Source organism: Felis catus, chromosome F1 (assembly GCF_018350175.1).
Source record: "Felis catus isolate Fca126 chromosome F1, F.catus_Fca126_mat1.0, whole genome shotgun sequence".
Taxonomy (NCBI): Eukaryota; Metazoa; Chordata; class Mammalia; order Carnivora; family Felidae; genus Felis; species Felis catus.
Window position 1 is genome coordinate 41,231,448 of NC_058384.1, and position 22,249 is coordinate 41,253,696.

Below are 22,249 nucleotides of genomic sequence, written 5' to 3' on the forward strand. Positions count from 1 at the left end.
GAAAGGGAACAAAAATGCAATGTTACAAAAATCTAAAGGATTTGAGCATTACAGATGGTATGTCTACAATATCAAGACACCATTTTGATTAGTAGTTTACCCTCTGAAAGTATGTCATTATCTTTCTACTTCTCTATAGCACAGAAACAATTCTTAAAATTATAGAGCTTACTGCTCTTGCCTTAGAATAACTCAAAGGGTATCAACCGACAATGACACTCTTCTTTCTACCACAGTCTTGAAATAAGTTCTTATAATACTGTTTTACTTTAATTACAACAAAAGTTCTTATCTGAATAATTTGACAAATACCATCTTTATAAGAAAACAAGCATGGCTACACAGGAACTGTTAGAAGAGGGATCCATTAGCAATTCAGTATTATCAAATCCCCTACCTTTTACCCCATCAGCATTCTATCTGAAAATCTCCTTGGAGCTCTCAGCTGGCAAGACAACAGATAGGCAACTTCTTTCACAGGTCGTATTTTCACATGACAACTAGTAATATGCACTACCCATAGTACGTGAGTGCAAAAGCATGAGCCGTAACACGATAATAACGTACTTGTCGTAAGGAAGACACAGCCTTAGTGAAATAAAACACAGACTTTGGCTTCTGACAGAAGCAAAAGGATATTTCCTCTACAACCTTGTTCATTACAAAAGCAAACTTCTAAGTATGGCTGCTCACAAAACACAACAGCAAAAACACTGGAGGAAAAATTCACAAAACAAAGTTCTTCTCAACAATATCTTCCACAAAGAATTAAGGCCTATTCATTCACCGTAAAAGATAACATACCAATAAGCAGTGAAATAAAATAGGTTAAGATCGGACTCACTCTCAAACTGTCTCCTGACAGGAATAAGTTGTAGGGGTTGAGGATTCGCTCATAATGCCCTCTGATATGGGAGCCCACAGCTTTGCCAGGAGCAAATCCCATCTTGGTGGCAATTTTGGTCCATTTTCTATCCTTGCAAACAACTGCAAATCCACCTTCTTCTGCAACTAACTGTTAAATAAAACAGCAAAGAAATTAGAAACACATACATAGAAATCACTTCTAATTCCCTTGTACCTAGGTATGACTCTGAGAACAACATGTTCTTGGCTGCAGTAATTTTTTTTTTTTTTTTTACTTTTTTTTTCTTAATTTACATCCAAGTTAGTTAGCATATAGTGTAACAATGATTTCAGGAGTAGATTCCTTAATGCCCCTTATCCATTCAGCTCATCTCCCCTCCCATGGCTGCGGTAATTTTTAAAAATACATTTTCCGGGGCACGTGGGTGGCCTGGTTGAGCATCTGACTCTTGATTTTGGCTTAGGTCATGATCTCACCATTCATGAGATAGAGCCCTACATCAGGTTCTATGCTGACAGTGGGGAGCCTGCCTGGGAGTCTTGCTCTCTCCCTCTCTCTGCCCCTCCCTTGTTCATGCTGTGTGTGTGTGTCTCTCAAAATAAATTAACATTAAAAAAAATACATTTTCCAAGCCAAACAAAAATATATATGTATTATTAATTTCAAGCTAGAAAATTAAAATATACCCATAAACATGTTGTACCCCCCAAAACTACTTCTCAGTTCCCCAAAGCAGTCAAGATTTTCCAGGAGGAAGAACTACATCAACAATTAAATCTCTAATAAAGAACGAATCCTAGTACTTGGTTTAACTCTGTGACCCTTAAAACTCTCCATAAACTAAGGAGGAGGAAAAGATGGCACCATTTGTTTGGCAAGAATATAGGCTTTACACTGAATGAACCTGAAGTTAAAGTACTGAATTACGACTCAACCTTTAGAGTTTGGTCAATTTTCTCCCTGAGCGTCAGTTGTTTTAACTCCAATAAAACAGAAAGGAGATCTTACGGAACTAATAAAGTTTTAAAATGACACACACAGGGGCACCGGGGTGGCTCAGTCGGTTAAGCGGCCAACTTCGGCTCAGGTCATGATCTCGCGGCCCGTGGGTTCGAGCCCCGCGTCAGGCTCTGTGCTGACAGCTCAGAGCCTGGAGCCTGTTTCAGATTCTGTGTCTCCCTCTTTCTCTGACCCTCTCCCTCCGTTCATGCTCTCTCTCTGTCTCAAAAATAAATAAATGTTAAAAAAAAAATTTTTTTAATAAAAATAAAAATAAATTAAAAAATAAAATGACACACACAAAAATGGTGGCAAAAAATATTCTATAAGAGGGGCGCCTGGGTGGCGCAGTCGGTTAAGCGTCCGACTTCAGCCAGGTCACGATCTCGCGGTCCGTGAGTTCGAGCCCCGCGTCAGGCTCTGGGCTGATGGCTCAGAGCCTGGAGCCTGTTTCCGATTCTGTGTCTCCCTCTCTCTCTGCCCCTCCCCTGTTCATGCTCTGTCTCTCTCTGTCCCAAAAATAAATAAACGTTGAAAAAAAAAATAAAAAATAAAAATATTCTATAAGATAAGGCTTTCAAGGCTTTCAGATGTGACACGTAGAGCCCAATCAATCACTAAAGTGAATGGAGAATTTCATTTTACATATTTCAAACAAAAAGTTTCTTTTTAAAGTGAAGAAGATCAAATTTATGCTGGCATAAAAGATACTAAATGAGGGAGATGGCCATTAGCCTCTTACCTTATTGAGCTGAAACAAGTCCAAGATCTTCCTTTCCACATGTGGAATTTTCAGAGTGCTTCCCTGTAACTCCCAGTACTTTGCAATCTGGTCCAAGAAATTCAGTTTTACTCGAGTTTGAGCCTAAATGACACAGAAGTGAATTTTAATCTTACCCAGCTTATTTTAAGACTCCTACCTATGTGTGTGGTATTTTCACTCTCAGAATATTTAAGTGAAATATCACTTCTGAATTCAATAGAGAAACGGCCAAAAAATACACAAAAGAAAGCTGGTTAAATAATTATACATGAACTCAACAAAAATTTAATTCAACCCCTACCATGTGTCAGGCAGAGTTAAAAACTCAGTAAGCCTTTCCTTAAGTAGGCACTCTGAAAAGTACTTCATTTAAGGAATTCTATAAGCACAATTTTATTATTGATTAAAATTATATCACAAGCTTCTATATGTCCCTCTTAGTCTTTTTACAACTGGGGTATTTTAAAGGTCTGTTCTTTCCAAGTACAAATTTTCTAATTTTCTCAAACACAAATCTAAAAACAGAATTACAACAGTGATTTCATACCAATTTTAACAAGTCCTGATACGATAAAGGATAGCCAGGGAAAATTTCTTAAATATTATTCCTTTAACAGATTATTATTGTCTATAAAGTCATTAAAAACTTTTTTTGTCCAAAAAAATTATGTTGGTCATTTTTCTTTCCCCTTCTGGAAAATTAAATGGAAGTCAGTCAATTTTAGGAGTTTTACCTTGCTCAAGAACAAAACTGAAATGAATGTTCAGATGTTCCACAGTCTAAGACTTCAAAGTTAGTACTCATTTCCTATTCTTCAAGCTCAACTTGAAAATACAGACACAAAATACAGAAATTCTGGGATTCCACAAAATCCATTTGTGTTCCATTTATGTTAAAAATGTTTGGGTTTTTTATAGAAAAACAAAACATGATTCAATATGAAAATCAGGTTAGCAAAACATTAATAAAAACACTACCTCCAGGTTATCAATACCCAAGCCTTATTCCCCCTGCACTTTAGAGTTTCAGTAGCCTAGAGACTGAAGAAAAATCACCTCTTCTCTTGAAAATTCCCAGTATTCCTCAACCTCACCCTCAGGAAATTAAAGTGTGTTATTAAATCTAAGTGAAGATGTGTATTTGGAAGAAAATTACAGCTGGAGATTCTTTTCCATTAGATGGTTCTCAAAGTACATTCCTTTCAAAACCTAAATTATTGTGGATGCCACCTAAATTTAGAAGTATTTAAATGAATTAATAGGTCAACAAGGATTGACAGAAATTAGTGTTTTTTTAATGAAATCTAGCATAAAAAAAATAAAAAAAAAAAAAAAACGGGACACCTGGGTGGCTCAGTCAGTTAAGCATCCGGCTTTGGCTCAGGTCATGATCTCACAGTTTATGAGTTCGAGGCCCACGTCAGGCTCTATGCTGACAGCTCAGAGCCTGGAGCCTGCTTCAGATTCTGTGTTTGCCTCTCTCTCTCTCTCTCTCTCTCTCTCTCTCTCTCCCTCTCTCTGCCCCCCCCCACCCCCGTCAAAAATAAACAGTAAAATAAAAAATTTTTTGAATGAAATCTGGTTGGCTGCAAATGTCCTTAATGTCATTTGTTTTACCATGATTATCCAATTATTGGTCAAATTTTAGCTTCACTAAAACCACTAGATTTGTGACTGATTCCTCCAAGAAAACCCCTCTGAAATACAGGCAACCAGAACAGTAGTTAAGACAATACCTCCAATTCATTCAGCCTCTGGATACGTGGGGTAAAATGAAGTTTGTCAACATCACATGCAAATGGTGGCTGCCAATCCTAGGGGAGAAGCAAAGGCTTTTATCAGAAGAATTTATAATTCTGACATTCAAGAAATCATGTTAAAACCCCAGTTAAGTAAAACACAAGTTACCTCCTACCAGTAAAATAAAACAGAACATGGGTAGTACTTTCTCAATCTTCTTTGCACCAAAACAGCAGAATATGTATGATTACCCTTCCCCATACAAATGATACATCCTGCATGCACCCCTCCTCACACCCTTCCAAATAAATAATGTCACTGAACGTCAAGCTGTTGAAAAATCACTGACTTTTAAGTTTATTATTTATTTTGTAAGTAATCTCTACACCCAACATAAGCCTCAAACTCACACTCCCAAGATCAAGAGTCACATGCTCCTCATAATGAGCCAGCCAGGAGCCCTGGAACATCACTTTTAAAGAGACTTTGATTCCTCTATTCCACAGAAGTTATCCTTTTACAAAATAGCTATGTTAATATTAAATCATCCATAAACTACATTTTTATATATGTAACCTAGTTACTTTTACTTTTATTATAAAATTAAGAATAAGTTCTTGGACATAGGATGGCAGAAACTGCCATCCAAAGCTCATGTTAAGGATGATTCTTTAAAACATCAACTGCTACAGATTCTTAGAAGAACTGTTATCATGAAGAAATAACCAGACAATAAGGAAAGTATGTATGGTATCAATAACTAGACAAAACTGGAAACTTAAATTTCCACAATAAGAGAATGGTTAAAGGAATAAAAATTATGCTGTGTTAATGGGTACAGAGTTTCAGTGTGCAATAATGAAAAGGTTTTGGAGATGAATTTTTGATGATGGTTGTATAGCACTGTGAATGTACTTAACATCACACTAAATTGTACCTTTAAAATAATTACAATGGTAAATTCAGTATTATGTTTAATATTTTAACACATTAAAAAAGCAAAAAGACAAAAAACTTATGCTGTGGTATAGTTCTGTTTATTGACATTGAAAGATGTTCTTTACATATGTTAAGAAGGAAAAGAGGGACGCCTGGGTGGCTCAGTCGGTTGAGCGTCCGACTTCGGTTCAGGTCATGATCTCACAGCTAGTGAGTTCGAGTCCCATGTCAGGCTCTGTGCTGACAGCTCAGAGCCTGGAGCCTGCTTCAGATTCTGTGTCTCCCTCTCTCTCTGCCCCTAACCCACTCGCATTCTCTCTCTGTCTCTCTCAAAAATAAAAATGAGAACATTAAAACAAAAGAAGGAAAAGAGAGGCTATGCAACAGAAAAATGAAACCTGGAAAAATATACAGCAAAAATAGGATTTTTATAGGTGATTTTCTTTTGCTTCCTTAGCCATTTGGAATACAATCTGAAATATATTTCATACATTAAATAACACCTATTAAATAATAAATAAGTTACTTCAGGGGCACTTGGCTGGCTTAGTCAGTACAGCATACAACTCTAGATATCAGGGTCTTGAGTTCAAGCCCCACATTGGGCATGGAGCCAACCTAATAAATGAATCAAACAAACAAGTAAATAAATTCAGGTTTAGAGAACAAGTCAGTACAAGGAAGCTCACAGTCTTTTATTCAATTTCATATCCAGACGTTTGTTCTAAGAAAATAATTCACCCATAGTCAACAAAAAACATGCATGAAATTAACTACAGTATTATGTTAAGATATGATTGGTATTATAACAACACTGAATACTGCACAGCATTTGAAGTTCTAGATCTACAGGGGGCACCTAGGTGGCTCAGTTGATTGAGTGTCCGACTTCAGCTCAGGGCCTTATCTCACAGTTTGTGAGTTCAAGCCCCACATCAGCTCCCTGCTGTCATCACGGATCCTCTGTCCACCTCTATTTGCACCTCCCCCACTCATGTAGCTCTCTCCGCAAAATAAATAAAACATTAAATAAATGAATAAATTAATGAATTAAATTCTAGATTTGCAAAAAACTCATACCAGCATATAAGAAAACACAGAAAAATGGGCAAATTGTGTTAACAGCAAGAAAAAATGGCCAACTGTAAAAAGACTGGTGTCCAACTTTACACAAAATTCAAGAAATACACAAGATTCTCTCGTTTTTACCTACCAGGTTAGCAAAGACTTAAAATACACACACCACCAGTATTAGCAACATGTGAGGTAATGTGGACTTTGATGATTAGTATGTTTTTTGGAGATCAATAAGAAAGCATCGTATTTTTAAAGGCCTACTGAGCCAGCAGTTCCTCAAGTGAGAATTTACTCTCCAAATATTTGTTGCCATTCACAACACCAAGATACAGGCACAAGGAAATTCACCACAGAATTGTTTTAACTTAAAACCTTAATATTACGTCCAAAGAAGACATCCAGATGGCCAAGCGACACATGAAAAAATGCTCGTTACTTAGCATCAGGGAAATACGAATCAAAATCACAATGAGATACCACCTCACCCCTGTAAGAATGGCTATCGTTAACAACTCAGGCAACAACAGATGGTGGTGAGGATGCAGAGAAAGGGGATCTCTTTTGCACTCCTGGTGGGAATGCAAACTGGTGCAGCCACTCTGGAAAACAGTATGGAGGTTCCTCAAAAAATCAAAAATAGGACTACCCTATGACCCAGCAATTGCACTACTAAGTATTTATCTAAGGAATAGAGGTGTGCTGTTTCGAAGGGACACATGCACCTCAATGTTTATAGCAGCACTATCAACAATAGCCAAAGTATGGAAAGGTGGAAACAGCCCAAATGTCCATCGATGGATGAACGGATAAAGAAGATGTGGGGTGTGTGTGTGTGTGTGTGTGTGTGTGTGTGTGTGTGTGTGTGTATAAACAATGGAGTATTACTCGGCAATCAGAAAGAATGAAATCTTGCCGTTTGCAACCATGTGGATGGAACTAGAGGGTATTACGCTAAGCAAAATTAGTCAGAAAAAGACAAATATCATATGACTTCATGAGGACTTTAAGAGACAAAACAGATGAACATAAGGAAAGGAAAGCAAAAATCATATAAAAACAGGGAGAGGGACAAAAACATAAGAGACTCTTAAGTATGGAGAGCAAACACTGGAGAGGTTGTGGGAGGGGGGGATGGGCTAAATGGGTAAGGGGCATTATAGAATGTACTCCTGAAATCATTGTTGCACTATATGCCAACTAACATGTATGTAAATTTTAAAAAATAAATTAAAAAAAAATTTTTTAAACCTTCATATTGGGGCATCTGGTGGGGTATGCCTGGGTGGCTCTGTTGGTTAAGCTCCAACTTCAGCTCAGGTCATGATCTACATGGTTCGAGAGGTTGAGCCCCACGTCAGACTCTGTGCTGACAGCTCAGAGCCTGGAGCTGCTTCAGATTCCATGTCTCCATCTCTATCTGCCCCTACCCCACTCGCATTCTGTCTCTCTTTCTCAAAAATAAACATTAAAAAAAATTTTTTTTAAATATTAGGGCATCTGGCTAGCTCAATCAGTGGAGTATGTGGCTCTTGATCTCAGGTTGTAAATTCAAGCCCCACATTGGGTGTAGAGATTACTTATTTAAAAAAAAAAAAAGACCTTCATAAACCTATCAATGGAGAACAAAGTAAATTTGACACACCTGTAAGTAGCAATAAAATACTCTGCAGCTGTAATAAAGGAAAAAAGATCTAGATGTTCTAAATATAGAAAGATAGCCAAGACTGGATGAGTGAAAAAAACTAAAACATGTAAAACTGTGCCAATAGTATTACATATATGTAAACTTTAAAGATTATCAGATTAGGAGGGGGGCAAGAGGTTACTGTTATTTCAAATCTATATTGTTAGAACTTATTACTATTGGTTGCTTTTATTTATTTGTTTTCAATTTTTTTTTTAATTCTAATTAGTTGATTGCTTTTAGTTTAAAAGGAAAACAGGGGTGCCTGGATGGTTTAATCGGTTAAGCATCTGACTCTTGATTTCAGCTCAGGTCATGATCTCACAGTTCGTGAGTTCAAGCTCCACTTCAGCTCTGGGTTGACAGTGTGGAGCCTGCTTGGGATCCTCTCTCTCTCCCTCGCTCTCTGCCCCTCCCCCACTCACTCAAGCACACCCACTCTTTCTCACTCTCTCTCTCTCAAATATAAACATTTTTTTAAAAAGTAAAACAAGGTTTGAGGTGCCTGGCTGGCTCAGTCCATGGAGCCTGCAACTCTTGATCTTCAGGTCATTAATTCAGGCCCCATGTTGGATGTAGAGCTTACTTTAAAAAAAAAAAAGAGTAAAACAAGGTTTTGTTTTAGTGATAGGGAAACTTCAATAAAAATACCCACCAGCAACGCCTGATACAGTATTATGTTAAAAAGACTGTATTTTACCAGAATTTTTTTAAAAGGGGAAAAAAAGCAGACTACAAACTGATAAAACGCTATTTACTACCATCCCAGAAAGAACCAAAGAAAAAAGAAAAATTGGCAGCACTGTTTTACACTGATTCCAGACAAGGCCTTCAAGTATTTAATGCTGTTCCACTGCCTCTTCCACAAAGACTATGGCTAATGTTTAAATGTCAGTTGTCAGTTAAAGAAATGCTATTCTTTGTTAATAAAGTTAAAAAATACTACTCCATCCTGGGGCACCTGGGTGGCTCAGTAGGTTAAGCGTCTCATTTCAGCTGAGGTCATGATCTCACAGTCCATGAGTTCGAGCCCCGCGTTGGGCCCTGTGCTGACAGCTCAGAGCCTGGAGCCTGCTTCGGGTTCTGTGTCTCCCTCTCTCTCTGTCCCTCCCTCGCTCATGCTCTGTCTCCCTCACTCTCAAAAATGAATAAATGTTAAAAAAAGAAAATTAAAAAAAAAATACTGCTCCATCCTGAGTCAAAAAGATGAGAGTGATTTTTTTTTTTTTGATAACTAAGGCTAAGGAAAGCAATGTCTTTAATTGTACAAAACACAATGTAATAGAAGAAAATCACATTGCTTGATAGTCTATCACAGGCTAATAGGAAGACTTTATATTGCTCAGAGCTTTGCGCTCTAACACTTCATAAAAGCTGTATGCTTTCTGAAATGAATTGATCTGGGTTGAAGGTTAAAACCAAAAACATCAATGACAATATGTCAGAATATACAAGTAAATGATTAACATACTGTCCAATGGCCTGAGAATTTTTTTTTTTAATTTTTTTCAACGTTTATTTTATTTTTTTTGGGACAGAGAGAGACAGAGCATGAACGGGGGAGGGGCAGAGAGAGAGGGAGACACAGAATCAGAAACAGGCTCCAGGCTCTGAGCCATCAGCCCAGAGCCTGACGCGGGGCTTGAACTCATGGACCGCGAGATCGTGACCCGGGCTGAAGTCGGACGCTTAACCGACTGAGCCACCCAGGCGCCCCTGAGAATTTTATAAACTAAGACTTTTGGGTCATGTATGACATTCCCCGACTAATCAAATAGGCCTTTTAATCCCAAAACACAATGATATAGAAATTAATTTCATCTCATCCATATGTTAAAGTCATAAATTACAGTGAGCTGTGTCTTTGTATGTATATATTGTATACATATATGTATATGTATATATGTATACATATATTGTATGTATTATATAATTTATGTTTATTGTATACTGAAACTTTTTCAGATGAATCCTAAAAATAAAGTAAGAGGAAAACAGTACATATCTGTCACTAAAGAAGATCACACAGTGGGTATAATATATATAAAACTAATACTGTTTCAGATCATTCTTTCATTAAACACAAACCACTGAAAACTTATTCACTTCTTCTGGTTACAAAGAATGAAGGAAAATGGGATAAATGTCATTCAATTTCAAGACTTTCATTGTCAACTGAAAAGCTTTACTTCAATAAAAGAATTACATATTATTTGCAATGCTCACTGAAATACGAGAAGGAAGACATCCTTGGCCGGGGCACCTGGGTGGCTCAGTTAAGTGCCCAACTCTTGATATCGGCTCAAGACTGTGATCTGGCAGTCGTAAGACAGAGCCCTGCATTGGGCTCCTCACTGAGAGCACAGAGCCTGTTTGGGATTCTCTCTCTCCCTCTCTCTGCCCCTCCCCTGCTTACGTGCTCGCTCCCTCTTTCTCTAAACAAACAAACAAACAAACAAAATAAACATTAAAAAAAAAAAGATATCCTTGACTGAGTCTGGCCTCGATGGACCATAACTTTTACAGGGGGGACAAAGCCATCAAAGAAGGAAAGAGACTATTACAAAACACTGTGATAAATTTTGGTTTGACACTTTATCTAAAGGGGCTATCATATAATCTAACCAAAACTTTTAGCCTCTTAACAATAATGGTTCATAAATCCTTTTTCTAACATAAAAACAGCATTTCCATATTAACTAGGTGTTATGAATTCATAGATTGCAAGGCATCCCATATAAATTCCCTGCTGAGATTCACTCACTTTTAAAACTTTAAAATGGCTTTATTTTACCCCTTTCAAAATAAAAGTCCAACCATATTTAAAAGTCCAATTATTTACCTGAGCGCTAAAAAATATATTCCTTCAGAAGGCAATTAAGTAGGAGGAAGTTGAAGCTTTGAAATCCTCAGAGGCCTGAGTAACATCAAGTAAACATTCTTCCTTAGTCCCCACACTGAACAACTTATGGTACATTTAACTGAGAGAAATGTGCAATAAAATTGACCAGTGGGACAATAACTTTCATAGGATGCTAAGGATTTTTCAAAAACGCCATGAAAATTCACTCTGTAAATGATCTAGTGTTGGCATCCACATATTAGAACACTGTTTTAATCTTTCTAATAGAGAAGCTATCACCATTTTGAGACCTAATAATCAGCAAAATGAGAAAGTGTATTCTCTAGATCTACTCCAAAAGTTGGTTCTCCTGCAGACAAAACTCCTGCAGACAAAACTAATTTTTAAAATTTTTTTTAATGTTTGTTTATTTTTGACAGAGAGACAGAGCATAAGCGGGGGAGGGCAGAGAGAGAGGGAGACACAGAATCCGAAGCAGGCTCCAGGCTCTGAGCTGTCAGCACAGAGCCCGATGCGGGGCTCAAACCCACGAACTGCGAGATCATGACCTGAGCCGAAGTCGGACGCTCAACCAACTGAGCCACCCAGGTGCCCCGACAAGACTAATTTTTAAAAATCAACGTCAAAAGCTCATTCTGATTAGTTTACAAAGAATAACATTAAGGACGGACCAATGTATTTTCTAATTACATACATTCTATTAAAATCTGTCATCATAGGGGCGCCTGGGTGGTGCAGTCGGTTAAGCATCCGACTTCAGCCAGGTCACGATCTCGCGGTCCGGGAGTTCGAGCCCCGCGTCGGGCTCTGGGCTGATGGCTCAGAGCCTGGAGCCTGTTTCCGATTCTGTGTCTCCCTCTCTCTCTGCCCCTCCCCCGTTCATGCTCTGTTTCTCTCTGTCCCAAAAATAAATAAACGTTGAAAAAAAAATTTTTAAAAAAATAATAAAATCTGTCATCATAGAATAAATGCACAAAGGAATTTAGTCCATTGAGGCAGAGCTAAACTCCATTATTTTAATCCAGATTCTTACACTTTCTAGGTTATCAACACATTAACATAAAACTATAGTGCAAAATTTTAAGGATCCGAACAAAGAATTTATCGTAGTTTTAAGGCAAGTCAGAAAAATTTTCAGTTGAGCAGCACAAGATTTATCAACCTTAATAAAAACTTAAGTAACACATATGAAATACAACATAAAAAGACTACTTTTTCATGGCATTAACAGTTTTCTGTCAGTATGATGTCCTTAAGACACCTGCACAAAGTGGCAGAACTGGGCACACCATAATCATCGTTAAGTCCCCATCTATAAATTTAAAAACAAGCAGAGTTACTATATGTGAGTCCCTCAGTGGAGTCCAATGACCACTCACTGATGGGTGTCTATCAGGAAAGGTTTTGGTTTTTTGTTTATTTATTTTTGAGACAGAGAGAGACAGCACAAGAGGGCAAAGGGCAGAGAGAGAGGGAGACACAGAATCTGAAGCAGGCTCCAGGCTCTGAGCTGTCAGCACAGAGCCCCACGCGGGGCTCGAACCCAGGAACCGTGAGACTGTGACCTGAGCCAAAGTGGAAGCTCAACCGACTGAGACACCCAGGTGCCCCTATCAGGAAAGTTTTTTAATTCAAAGGACTTCAATGTCTTCGGAACAGAAATAAAAATGTGTTAGATAATATTAACTTCCCCCTTTCTTCTTACTTCCCTCAGGGTAGGCTTGGCACCAAGCAGCTTTAATTAGCCATCCATTTGATCAAAGTCTGCTTAAGATTTCCCATCCGTAGGATGTCGGGGTGACTCAGTCAGTTAAGCATTCCACTCTTGATCTCAACTCAGGTCATGATCTCACGTTGAGTTTGACCCCACGTTGGGCTCTGTACTGACAGTGTGGAGCCTGCTTGGGATTCTCTCTCTCTCTCTCTCCCTCTCTCTGCCCCACCCCGCCTCTCTCTCTCAAAATAAATAAACTTTATTAAAAAATAAAAAATAAAGATCTCCCATCCTTAGTGAGCCACTAGTAAAAACAAATACTGAGGATTTTCTTTTCAGACTACAGAATCACTTTTATTCCTTAAATCAGAGATTCTTATACTGTATTCGAATTGAGTGTATGTGGATTTTGGGGGGACAGTCCACAGCTTCCACCAAATTCTCAAAGGGGTCTGTAACGTTAGGGTCTGTAACCTTAGGGGTCACAAAAAAACCCTGTGAGTGTATGTGGCTTTCAAAATTTTTGCACCCTGAAGTTCTTATCTCACTATCCCAACCTACTTTTTTTCAGTCCCTTCTCATACTTAACCAAGACATGATAATGGATGAGACACTTGGCTCCTCCAAATGTCAGGAGGTTATATATATACTGTAGGACAGAAAGAGCAATGCACTAAATAGAAGACCTGGTATGCATCTTGGTTCTTTAATCACCACTTAAGGGATCTTAACTTTTCCATTCGAAACGTATAAACAATATCTACCTTCAGGACTATGATGAAAATTAAAATTATAAATATAAAGGATTATGTATTATAAAGCAAAAATAGCAAGTATTATATTGCATTAAGTTCTGACCAATGAAACATAATTTCTTCTAGCAAAAAGTCAGTGTAAACTCAACTTTCAAGGAGCATCTGACTTCTAAGCTGTACCTTTAAGGACTCTATCCTTCCAGCCTAACTCTAGTCAGCATCTAGTTGGCATTAGACCAATTTCAACACAGGTTAAAGGGCTCCCCTAGATTTCAACCCTCCTCCCCACTGTTACTTCTCCAATGCTCATTTTTAAAGCACAATGATGTCATTTCCCTTATCCTTGCACAGTAAAACACGTTAAAGAGAACGCACTCTGGTGTCACACTGCCTGAGTTCAAACCCTGACTGTGGCTTTCTACTAGTTCATCTCCCTGTAGCTTAAATACATGTATAAATGGGAAACTGAGGCTTAAATAATATGGATAAAAGCCTTTAGAGAGCTCCTGGCATTTACAAAGTAAGCAGTCAAAAATGTTAGCTATGAGGAAACACTTATGTTGCAGAGCTTCAGTTCCCAGGAAGCCTAATGTAACCTTGTTTTGTTTTATGACTGGCTATGTTTAAAACAATGGTTTCAAGGGGCGCCTGGGTGGCTCAGTCGGTTAAGCGGCCGACTTCGGCTCAGGTCATGATCTCACAGTCCGTGAGTTCGAGCCCCGCGTCGGGCTCTGTGCTGACGGCTCAGAGCCTGGAGCCTGTTTCGGAGTCTGTGTCTCCCTCTCTCTGACCCTCCCCTGTTCATGCTCTGTCTCTCCCTGTCTCAAAAATAAAAATGTTAAAAAAAAATTTTAAAAAAACAACAAAACAACGGTTTCAATTCTCTAATCTTCATTATCAAATTGTATAAAATGATATTTCATAAGGAGTGCCTGGGTGGCTCAGTTGACTTTGGCTCAGGTCATGATCTCACAGTTCGTGGGTTCGAGCCCCGTATCAGGCTCTGTGAAGACAGCTCAGAGCCTGGAGCCTGCTTCAGATTCTGTCTCTCTCTCTCTCTCTCTGCCCCTCCCCCGCTCACGCACGAGTGCATGCATGTGCACAGTCTCTCTCAAAAATAAACATTAAAAAATGGCATTCACAAGTTAATACATGGCATTAACAAGTTAATATATAATATTCAAGGCCCATCCATTTTTTTTTGCTGTATTTTTTTTCCAGTTTTATTGAGATATATGCAACCTTGCTACTTAAAGGAGAATACACTGTCACATTTTCCATGCTTAAAGAGCTTTTTCTAAGATTGTTTTAGATATGTAATTCAAGGATAGAGGCACTTAACAATGGATCTGGGAAGAGAGAAGCTGCTAGGGTTGCAAGAGAATTCAACTTCTATACTATAAAAATTAACACTGTGGTGGGCGAGCCTATGTATGGTTCCACAATATTAATATTTTGTATTAACCAAGCCATTTCATATATATCTACTATATAAAACTTCCTGACTACATACTCTCTTACTGCCATAAAAGCTAAGCAATAGAATAGGTTTAAAATAATTTTCTCTAATACAAAAGTACACTCATTACTAAAATATCAGAAAATATATATGAAGAAGAATCTCAGAGAAAACCTGCTGTATTTTGGTATACATCTTTCCAGTATTTTCTAAAATGCAAGTTATCTTCATAATCTTCAAAAAATTTTAAGTCATAATTTAAAAAATATGTATATATTTTTCCTTTTACTTACTATACTGTGAATATTTAATATTTTATTGTATTGATACTTTTTAAAATTTCTTATTATTGGACATTTAGGTTATTTTCTTTACTTTCCAATGTTAATCATTACAAATAAAACATCCTTACCTTCTAGGAAGTTCATTTTAGCTCTTTTAAAATAAACCTAAAAATTTTATGATTTTATTACCATTTTTTTGTTTAGTTTATTTATTTTCAGAGAGAGAGAGAGAGAGAGAGAGAGAGCGAGCGCATGAGCAGGGGAGGAGCAGGGAGAAGGAGAGAGAAAATCCCAAGCAGGCTCTGCACTGTCAGCACAGAGCCCAATGCAGGGCTCAAACTCACGAACGTGAGATCATGACCTGAGCCAAAGTCAAAAAGTTGGATGTTTAACCAACAGAGCCACCCAGGCGCCCCCCCCCCCAACTTTTTTTTTTTAAATAAAAATAAAATCTTAAAAATAAATAAAAATCAGTTGCCCATATACCCAGTCTTACCATGAGAAAAACATCAGATAAATTCCAATAATGGGACATCCTACAAAATACCCAAGTGAGTACTCCTCAAAACGGTCAAGGTCAATAAAAATAAAGCCCAAGGGGCACCCAGGTGGCTCAGTCGGTTAAGTGTCTGACTTTAGCTCAGGTCATGATCTCACCCTTGGCGGGTTTGAGCCCCACGTCCGGCTCTGTGCTGACAGCTCAGAGCCTGGAGCCACTTCAGATTCTGTCTCCCTCTCTCTCTCTGCCCTTCTCCTGCTCACACTCAGTGGGTCTCTCTCTCTCAAAAATAAACATTAAAAAATTAAAAAACAAAAAAAAAAGAACAACAACAAAAAGCCTGAGAAACAACAACAGCTAAAAAAAAGCCTAAAGAGACATGACAACTAAGTGTAATGTGTATCCTGGATGAGATTCTGGAACAGAAGGAAGATATTAGCTAAAAATTAAAGAAATATGAATAAAATATATGGACTTTGGTTAATAACAGTATCAGTTCATTAATTATAGCAAATATGTCATAATAATGTAAGATATTAATAAAAGGGGAAACTTGGGAGACCTGGGAAGCTCAGTCAGTTAAGCGTCCAACTCTTGATTTCAGCTCAGGCATGATCTCACAGTTCCTAAGTTCAAACCCCATGCTGGGTTCTGCACTGACAGTGCAAAGCCTGGTTGGGATTTTCTCTCTCTACCCCCTCCCTCACTCGTATGTGCTCTCTCAAATTAAACAAATAAACAGTAAGCAAATTAAACAAATAAAAGGGGGAAACTAGGTCAAGGAGTATATGGGAACTCTACTCAGTTTCTCTTTAAATCTAACAGTTCTTAAAAATATTAAGTCAATTTAAAAAATCATTTGGATCAGGAGCACTGGGTGGCTCAGTCAGTTAAGCATCCAACTTTGGCTCAGGTCATGATCTCTCCGTTCCTAAGTATGAGCCCCACGTCTTGCTCTGTGCTGACAGCTCAGAGTTTAGAGCCTGCTTCAGGTTCTCTCTCTCTCTCTCTTTCTCAAAAATAAACATTAAAAATAATAATAATAATAATAAAAAATCACTTGGATCAGTTTATGTTCCAAACTTCTGACCCCAAACGACAGCTCAAGAAGCAAAAACACAACCATGTTTATTATAAATTTTATAAAACTTAATAAAATGACAATAAGACAAAAAAGGCCCACTTTCTGACATTTTAATTGATACTGGTTATATAGGAAAACTTATTGTTGTTTGCCCTTTAGAAAATACTTTTAAATTTTCACTTCACTTCCTAGAAAGAACAGATAACTGAAGTTTTTACCAAACCCTCTACTGGTTTTTTAATAGCCTCTACAATCAATCAATGTACCTCTTACACATGCATAGAACCTAGATTTATTCCTTTTGAGTCAGGCCTTTGCAGAACTAAGTTTCCCTTTTTACTACTACAACTCTCAAATGTTTGGCCTGAGGGCCTCCTAAAACTCTTAAAAATTAAGGACCTCAAAGAGCTTTGGTCTATATGTCTTGTATCTATTCACTTTTATTACGTAAGAAATTTAAGAATGTTTTAATTTATTTAATAATAAGCAAAAAATAGAAGAATGGCATTGTGTTAGTTAGCATATATTTTGCAAGTCTCTTTAATGTCTGGCTGAACAGAAATAAACTGGATTTTCATATCTTCTATAGTCAATCAGCTGTAGAATACTGCTTAGTTAAAGCATACCAAGAAACTCTGGCTAAAAATATTTAGTCAAAAAGAGGAAGTTCCCCTTGGATCTGATGGAAGGATCCTGTGCACCCTCCAAGAGTCAGTCCTCAATCCAAACCCTTGAAAACAACTGTCCTAATAATCTTAATACCTACAGAAATCCCATCCAATCCATCCCTCCACGGAACTCTATCCATCCGTATTTTAAAAACAGCATCTCCAAGTGTTTTCTCTATTCACTAACAATGATTTCTTGACCTATTTGTGAAATGCCAACATTTTTAAAAAAGGTATACCAATGAGGCGCCTGGGTTGCTCAGTTGGTTAAGCGTCCACCTTCAGCTCAGGTCATGATCTCATGGTTCGTGGGTTCAAGCCCCGCATCGGGCTCTGTGCTGACAGCTCAGAGCCTGGAGCCTGCTTCAGATTCTGTGTCTCCCTGCCCCTCCCCTGCTCTCTCTGCTCTCTCTCTCTCTCTCTCAAAAATGAATAAATGTTAAAATATATATATATATTAAAAAATAAAAGGTATACTAAATGTCAACCCAGTCATCATCCCTAAAAGTCCTACCACCAAAAAGATCCTGTAAATGCCTGCATAATCATTTGCAAACATACAGGGGCGTTTAACAGTTGTACTAAAATATTAAGGACCAAAAAATAATAATAATAAATAAAATAAAAATAAAATATTACAGACCAAGGAATAAGAACTTTTATTAAAATTATAACTCCTATAATTGACAGGACCTGGTAAAAGCCATCAGTTTTCAGTTTTACAGAACATGTTATTTAAAAGGATATAAAGTATCCAAGCACGGTTTCTATGGAGGAGCATCTATTAGTAAATGAAAATACACTGGTAAAAGACAGACATGTCATGATATTTACTTTTTCAAACATTAGTTCCAACAAGGACCTCCTCCACCACTTTTAATAAAACTTAGTAATAATAATCTGTATTTTCAGGACCTCTAAATGACTTCAATTTATAATTGTCAAAAACCACATGAAAATACTATGGAAAATGCTTCCCCTAAACCTCAAAAGCATGGTTTCCTTTCCAGACCGCTTTACAGGAATAATCCAAGTACCATTTTGTTTATAAACAATAAAAATAAGGGGATAACTAGACCACATGAAGACCTTACTCTTCCAAAGTGCCCCTAATAGATGTCTACCAAAGTTACCTACTGAAGTGATTCAACAAAGTTTTGGCATAACCCTCAAAGTCTCATCAGGCCTCTCTATATTGGAAGCATCCTTTTAAAAATCACCCAGAATGATCATAAGAAAGATAAATTTCTAGAATAAATCATCTTCCACTCAAATGGGCTGACATGATAGGTCAATCATGAAAATTTAAGAGGAAAACATTATTTCTTTCAAATCATTCACAGACATCTTATAACACAAGTCACCGAATGGAACCAGAAGAAATTTCAGATCCTTCTCCCCTACAGCAATTATAATTGATGCAAATATTACTTCAATATGTCTACACCAAGCCATGTTACAACCAAGTAGCTATTTTGCCACAGTTTCTCCCCCAAGGAAATTTAATATGTAGCTTTGATTCTGTTTTCTTTCATAACTAGGATCCCAGTGAGGAAAAGACAATTTCTGGCAGAAAATTGAGGCTACCAAGGTTAAGAAAAGATGACATACTTCAGAGAAAGGTTCCAGAAATGATTTGTCAGGGGAAGGAGTTTAGGAAAAAGGTTAGACTCTGCCCCTTCAACCTTCCCCTCAGCAACACCCAAACCCACCTGGGCACGAAGGGCAGGGAAAGTTAAACATCACACACCCTAACTTTAAGGCCTCATTAAATCTATAAACACATGTTCTACATCTTTAGTACTTGACAAACTGGACACTCCAAGATTCAAAATCAAGGTCACAAAAGGGACAACAGTGACATTAAAAATTGACCTGAGTCTCTAAGAAGATACCAAAAGAATACAAAATTTTGTTTGGTTTGATGTTTCATATAAAGACATGTGGCAATTGTACTTTAAAAAAAAAAAAAAAAAAAAGAAACATAAATAGCAAGCCATACATTTCACCGGATGCAAATATTTAACAACTATTTAGCCCTGCCACAATTAACTGCAAGCCGAACATTAAAAGTAGAAATAATATTAGAACCTGTATGATCCCTAATAGCCATATCTGAAGTAAAAGACTGAAGCTTGGACCTGAATGGGAATTGCTAGCAAGTGGCTCCATTCATCCCACTGTCAGATTGTTTAATATTTATGTAAGGGCAACCTGCAAGTCTATTCAATATACTGTAATTCTGAACATGCTTCAAGGCTAGATAGATCTTTTTGAAAGAGAAAAGGATCCACTAATGCACAGGCATGCTCAACTTACAATGGTAGATAAATAGGTCTTATGTCCAAAGGTCTTAAAATAAGTTTATCCTATGATATATCTCAAACCACACTGGGTATTACTACTATAGAGTTAGCGCTATTCACTGCCTTACTTACTTCATATTTATTGCCACATTTAATAATAATTTGATTTAAAAGATAACCCGTTTTAACCTAAAATATGCCAAAGTTCCAGCCTGATAAAAGTGGTCCTCTTTTGAATGGCTGCCTGGTATCAAAGGGACACACACTATAAAAACCCTTCTATTATCTACTTTTCCAGGTTATAAATAAAGGATTTTGCAGCTGTGTCTAGAGTTGAGACTTAAGAAAATCATCACCACAAAGTCACAGAAGTCTCAAATACTGGCCCTCAACAAACCTGCTTTGTCCCCTGGCACTTTTCCTGCAGCCTACAACTAGGTCCTCTTCCTTGTGTAAATGGTGGTATTTCTGGAGGGTCTGTCAGATTCTAATCTCATTCTACACCCCTATTTCCTCCCTAACCCTGTCCCAATCCAAAGTCTCCCAAACATCTGAAGCAGCTCCACTCCCCCCTTACTCCATCTACCTCCATATCCCTTCAGCCCTAATCTTCGACCATTTGACACACAATTTCCATTATTTGCGTACATCACACCATATAATCTATTTGCAGAGCTTTCTCACCAGTAGACTATATGAATTCCTGTAAATGAAAGCTGCTTAATTCATTTCTAATACTCATAACACAATGCCTGGCACTTACTGACATATTAATAAATGTACTGAACTGAACCCACAACTAAACCCAAGGACCTAATTCATTTCTTCATTCATCAGAGCTGACAAAAAGGACTCCCTTGTTTCTGGTAGTGGAGGTGAGAAATTCTATTAATTCAAAGTCAACAGATAAGAGAATTCCTTATATGAACAGCTGCCTAAACCTCATCAAGAACTATCTAAACCAACAGTTCTTAAACCTAGCTGCGTTTTAGAATGACCAGAGGAGCTTCTTAAAATTCAAATACTTGGGCATCCCATGAGATTCTAATTCTGGGATGGAGCCCAGGATGATTTTGATGGGAAGAGGGCTACAATCTGGGGGCCTAAATACTCTTCTAGTTGAACCTGGGTGGTCACCAGGATGATGATTGATGAGCCAGGAGTTTCCATACAAATGAGCCAAGCAACCAACAGTACATGAAATGCGAAGCTCATACATGCTATACTAAAACAAAGAAGAGTATATGATTTAAAATTTCAGGGGTGGCTCAGTCAGTTGAGCGTCCGACTTTAGCTCAGGTCAGGATCCTGTGGTTCATGGGTTCGAGCCCTGCGTCGGGCTCTGTGCTGACAGCTCAAGAGCCTGGAGCCTGCTTCAGATTGTGTGTCTCCCTCTCTCTCTGCCCCTCCCCTGCTCATGCTCTCTCTTACTCTCAAAAAAAAAAAAAAAAAAAAACCTCAGGGGCACCTGGGTGGTTCAGTCGGCTAGGCATCTGACTCTTAATTACGGCTTAGGCCAGGATCTCAAAGTTCGTGAGTTCAAGCCCCACATCAGGCTCTGGACTGACAATGTGGAGCCTGCTTAGGATTCTTGCTCTCCCTGCCCCTCCCCCACTCACTCTGTCTCTCTCAAAATAAATAAAATTTTAAAAAATAAACATTAAAAAAAATAAAGAAAATTTCGTAAATAGGGGCACCTGGGTGGCCATTCAGCTAAGCATACAACTCTTGACTTCGGCTCAGGTCATGATCTTACAGTTTGTGAGATCTTAGCCCTGCACTGGGCTCTGCACTGACAGGTGGAGACTGCTTGGGATTCGCTCTCTCCCCCTCTCTCTGCCCTTCCCCTACTTGTGTGCTTACACGGACATCCTCTCCCTTCCTCCCTCCCTCCCCCCCCCAAATAAATAAATAAATAAATAAATAAATAAATAAATAAATATTTTTTTTTTTAAGGAAGAGCAGTGAACTTGGAAGTAAAAAGCAAGGTTTGAAATCTCCTAATTTGTCCTTTAAAAGCTGTGTCACCTTAGATAAGTCACTAAACTTCTCTCAGCAGTTTCCTTATCTATAAAACAGTTCTTAGCAGCAAGAACTAGGTTATAAAAATGTTTTTTGCTGAGCCTATCAGAAAAAAGGGGTAGCCTATACCAGGGCAGAAAATGTATAAGCAGAATTATACAGATATGTAATAATAATAAATATTAATAAAATAAGACTCATAATTTTCCATCAACTATCTCATGTAATCATAACTGTATCATTACTATGGAAGTAGGATTCAATATAGTGGTTAAGTGCACAAAGTCTAGGTTCAAATATTGACTCCACCACTTAAAATAGTCAGGTGACCCTGAGAAGTTTAGGCCTCACTATGTAAAGCAGGGCTAGCATTATCCCCACTTTATAAGCAGTTTAATGGAATAAACTGAAAATAGTCATGACCCTCTTAAGGCTAGCAGCTCAAAGATAACACGTAAACAATGGAACATACACCACAAACCAAATGTTTTCATTCCTACTCTAGTATTTGCATGAAATCTGTTT

At 37.8% G+C, this 22,249-nt stretch overlaps 1 protein-coding gene across 5 annotated transcripts in view; it reads right to left on the reverse strand.

The window, feature by feature from the left end:
- KDM5B (lysine demethylase 5B) overlaps window positions 1–22,249 on the reverse strand; it is an 80,488-nt gene that overhangs the window by 47,857 nt on the left and 10,382 nt on the right. For all 5 annotated transcript variants that reach the window (XM_023247927.2, XM_045049239.1, XM_023247928.2 and 2 more), the window contains exons 2-4: window positions 4,367–4,444; window positions 2,610–2,732; window positions 845–1,015 (exon numbers count right to left, since the gene is read on the reverse strand). In XM_023247927.2, the coding sequence (XP_023103695.2) occupies window positions 845–1,015; window positions 2,610–2,732; window positions 4,367–4,444 (372 nt within the window). The remainder of the gene's footprint in view (window positions 1–844; window positions 1,016–2,609; window positions 2,733–4,366; window positions 4,445–22,249) is intronic.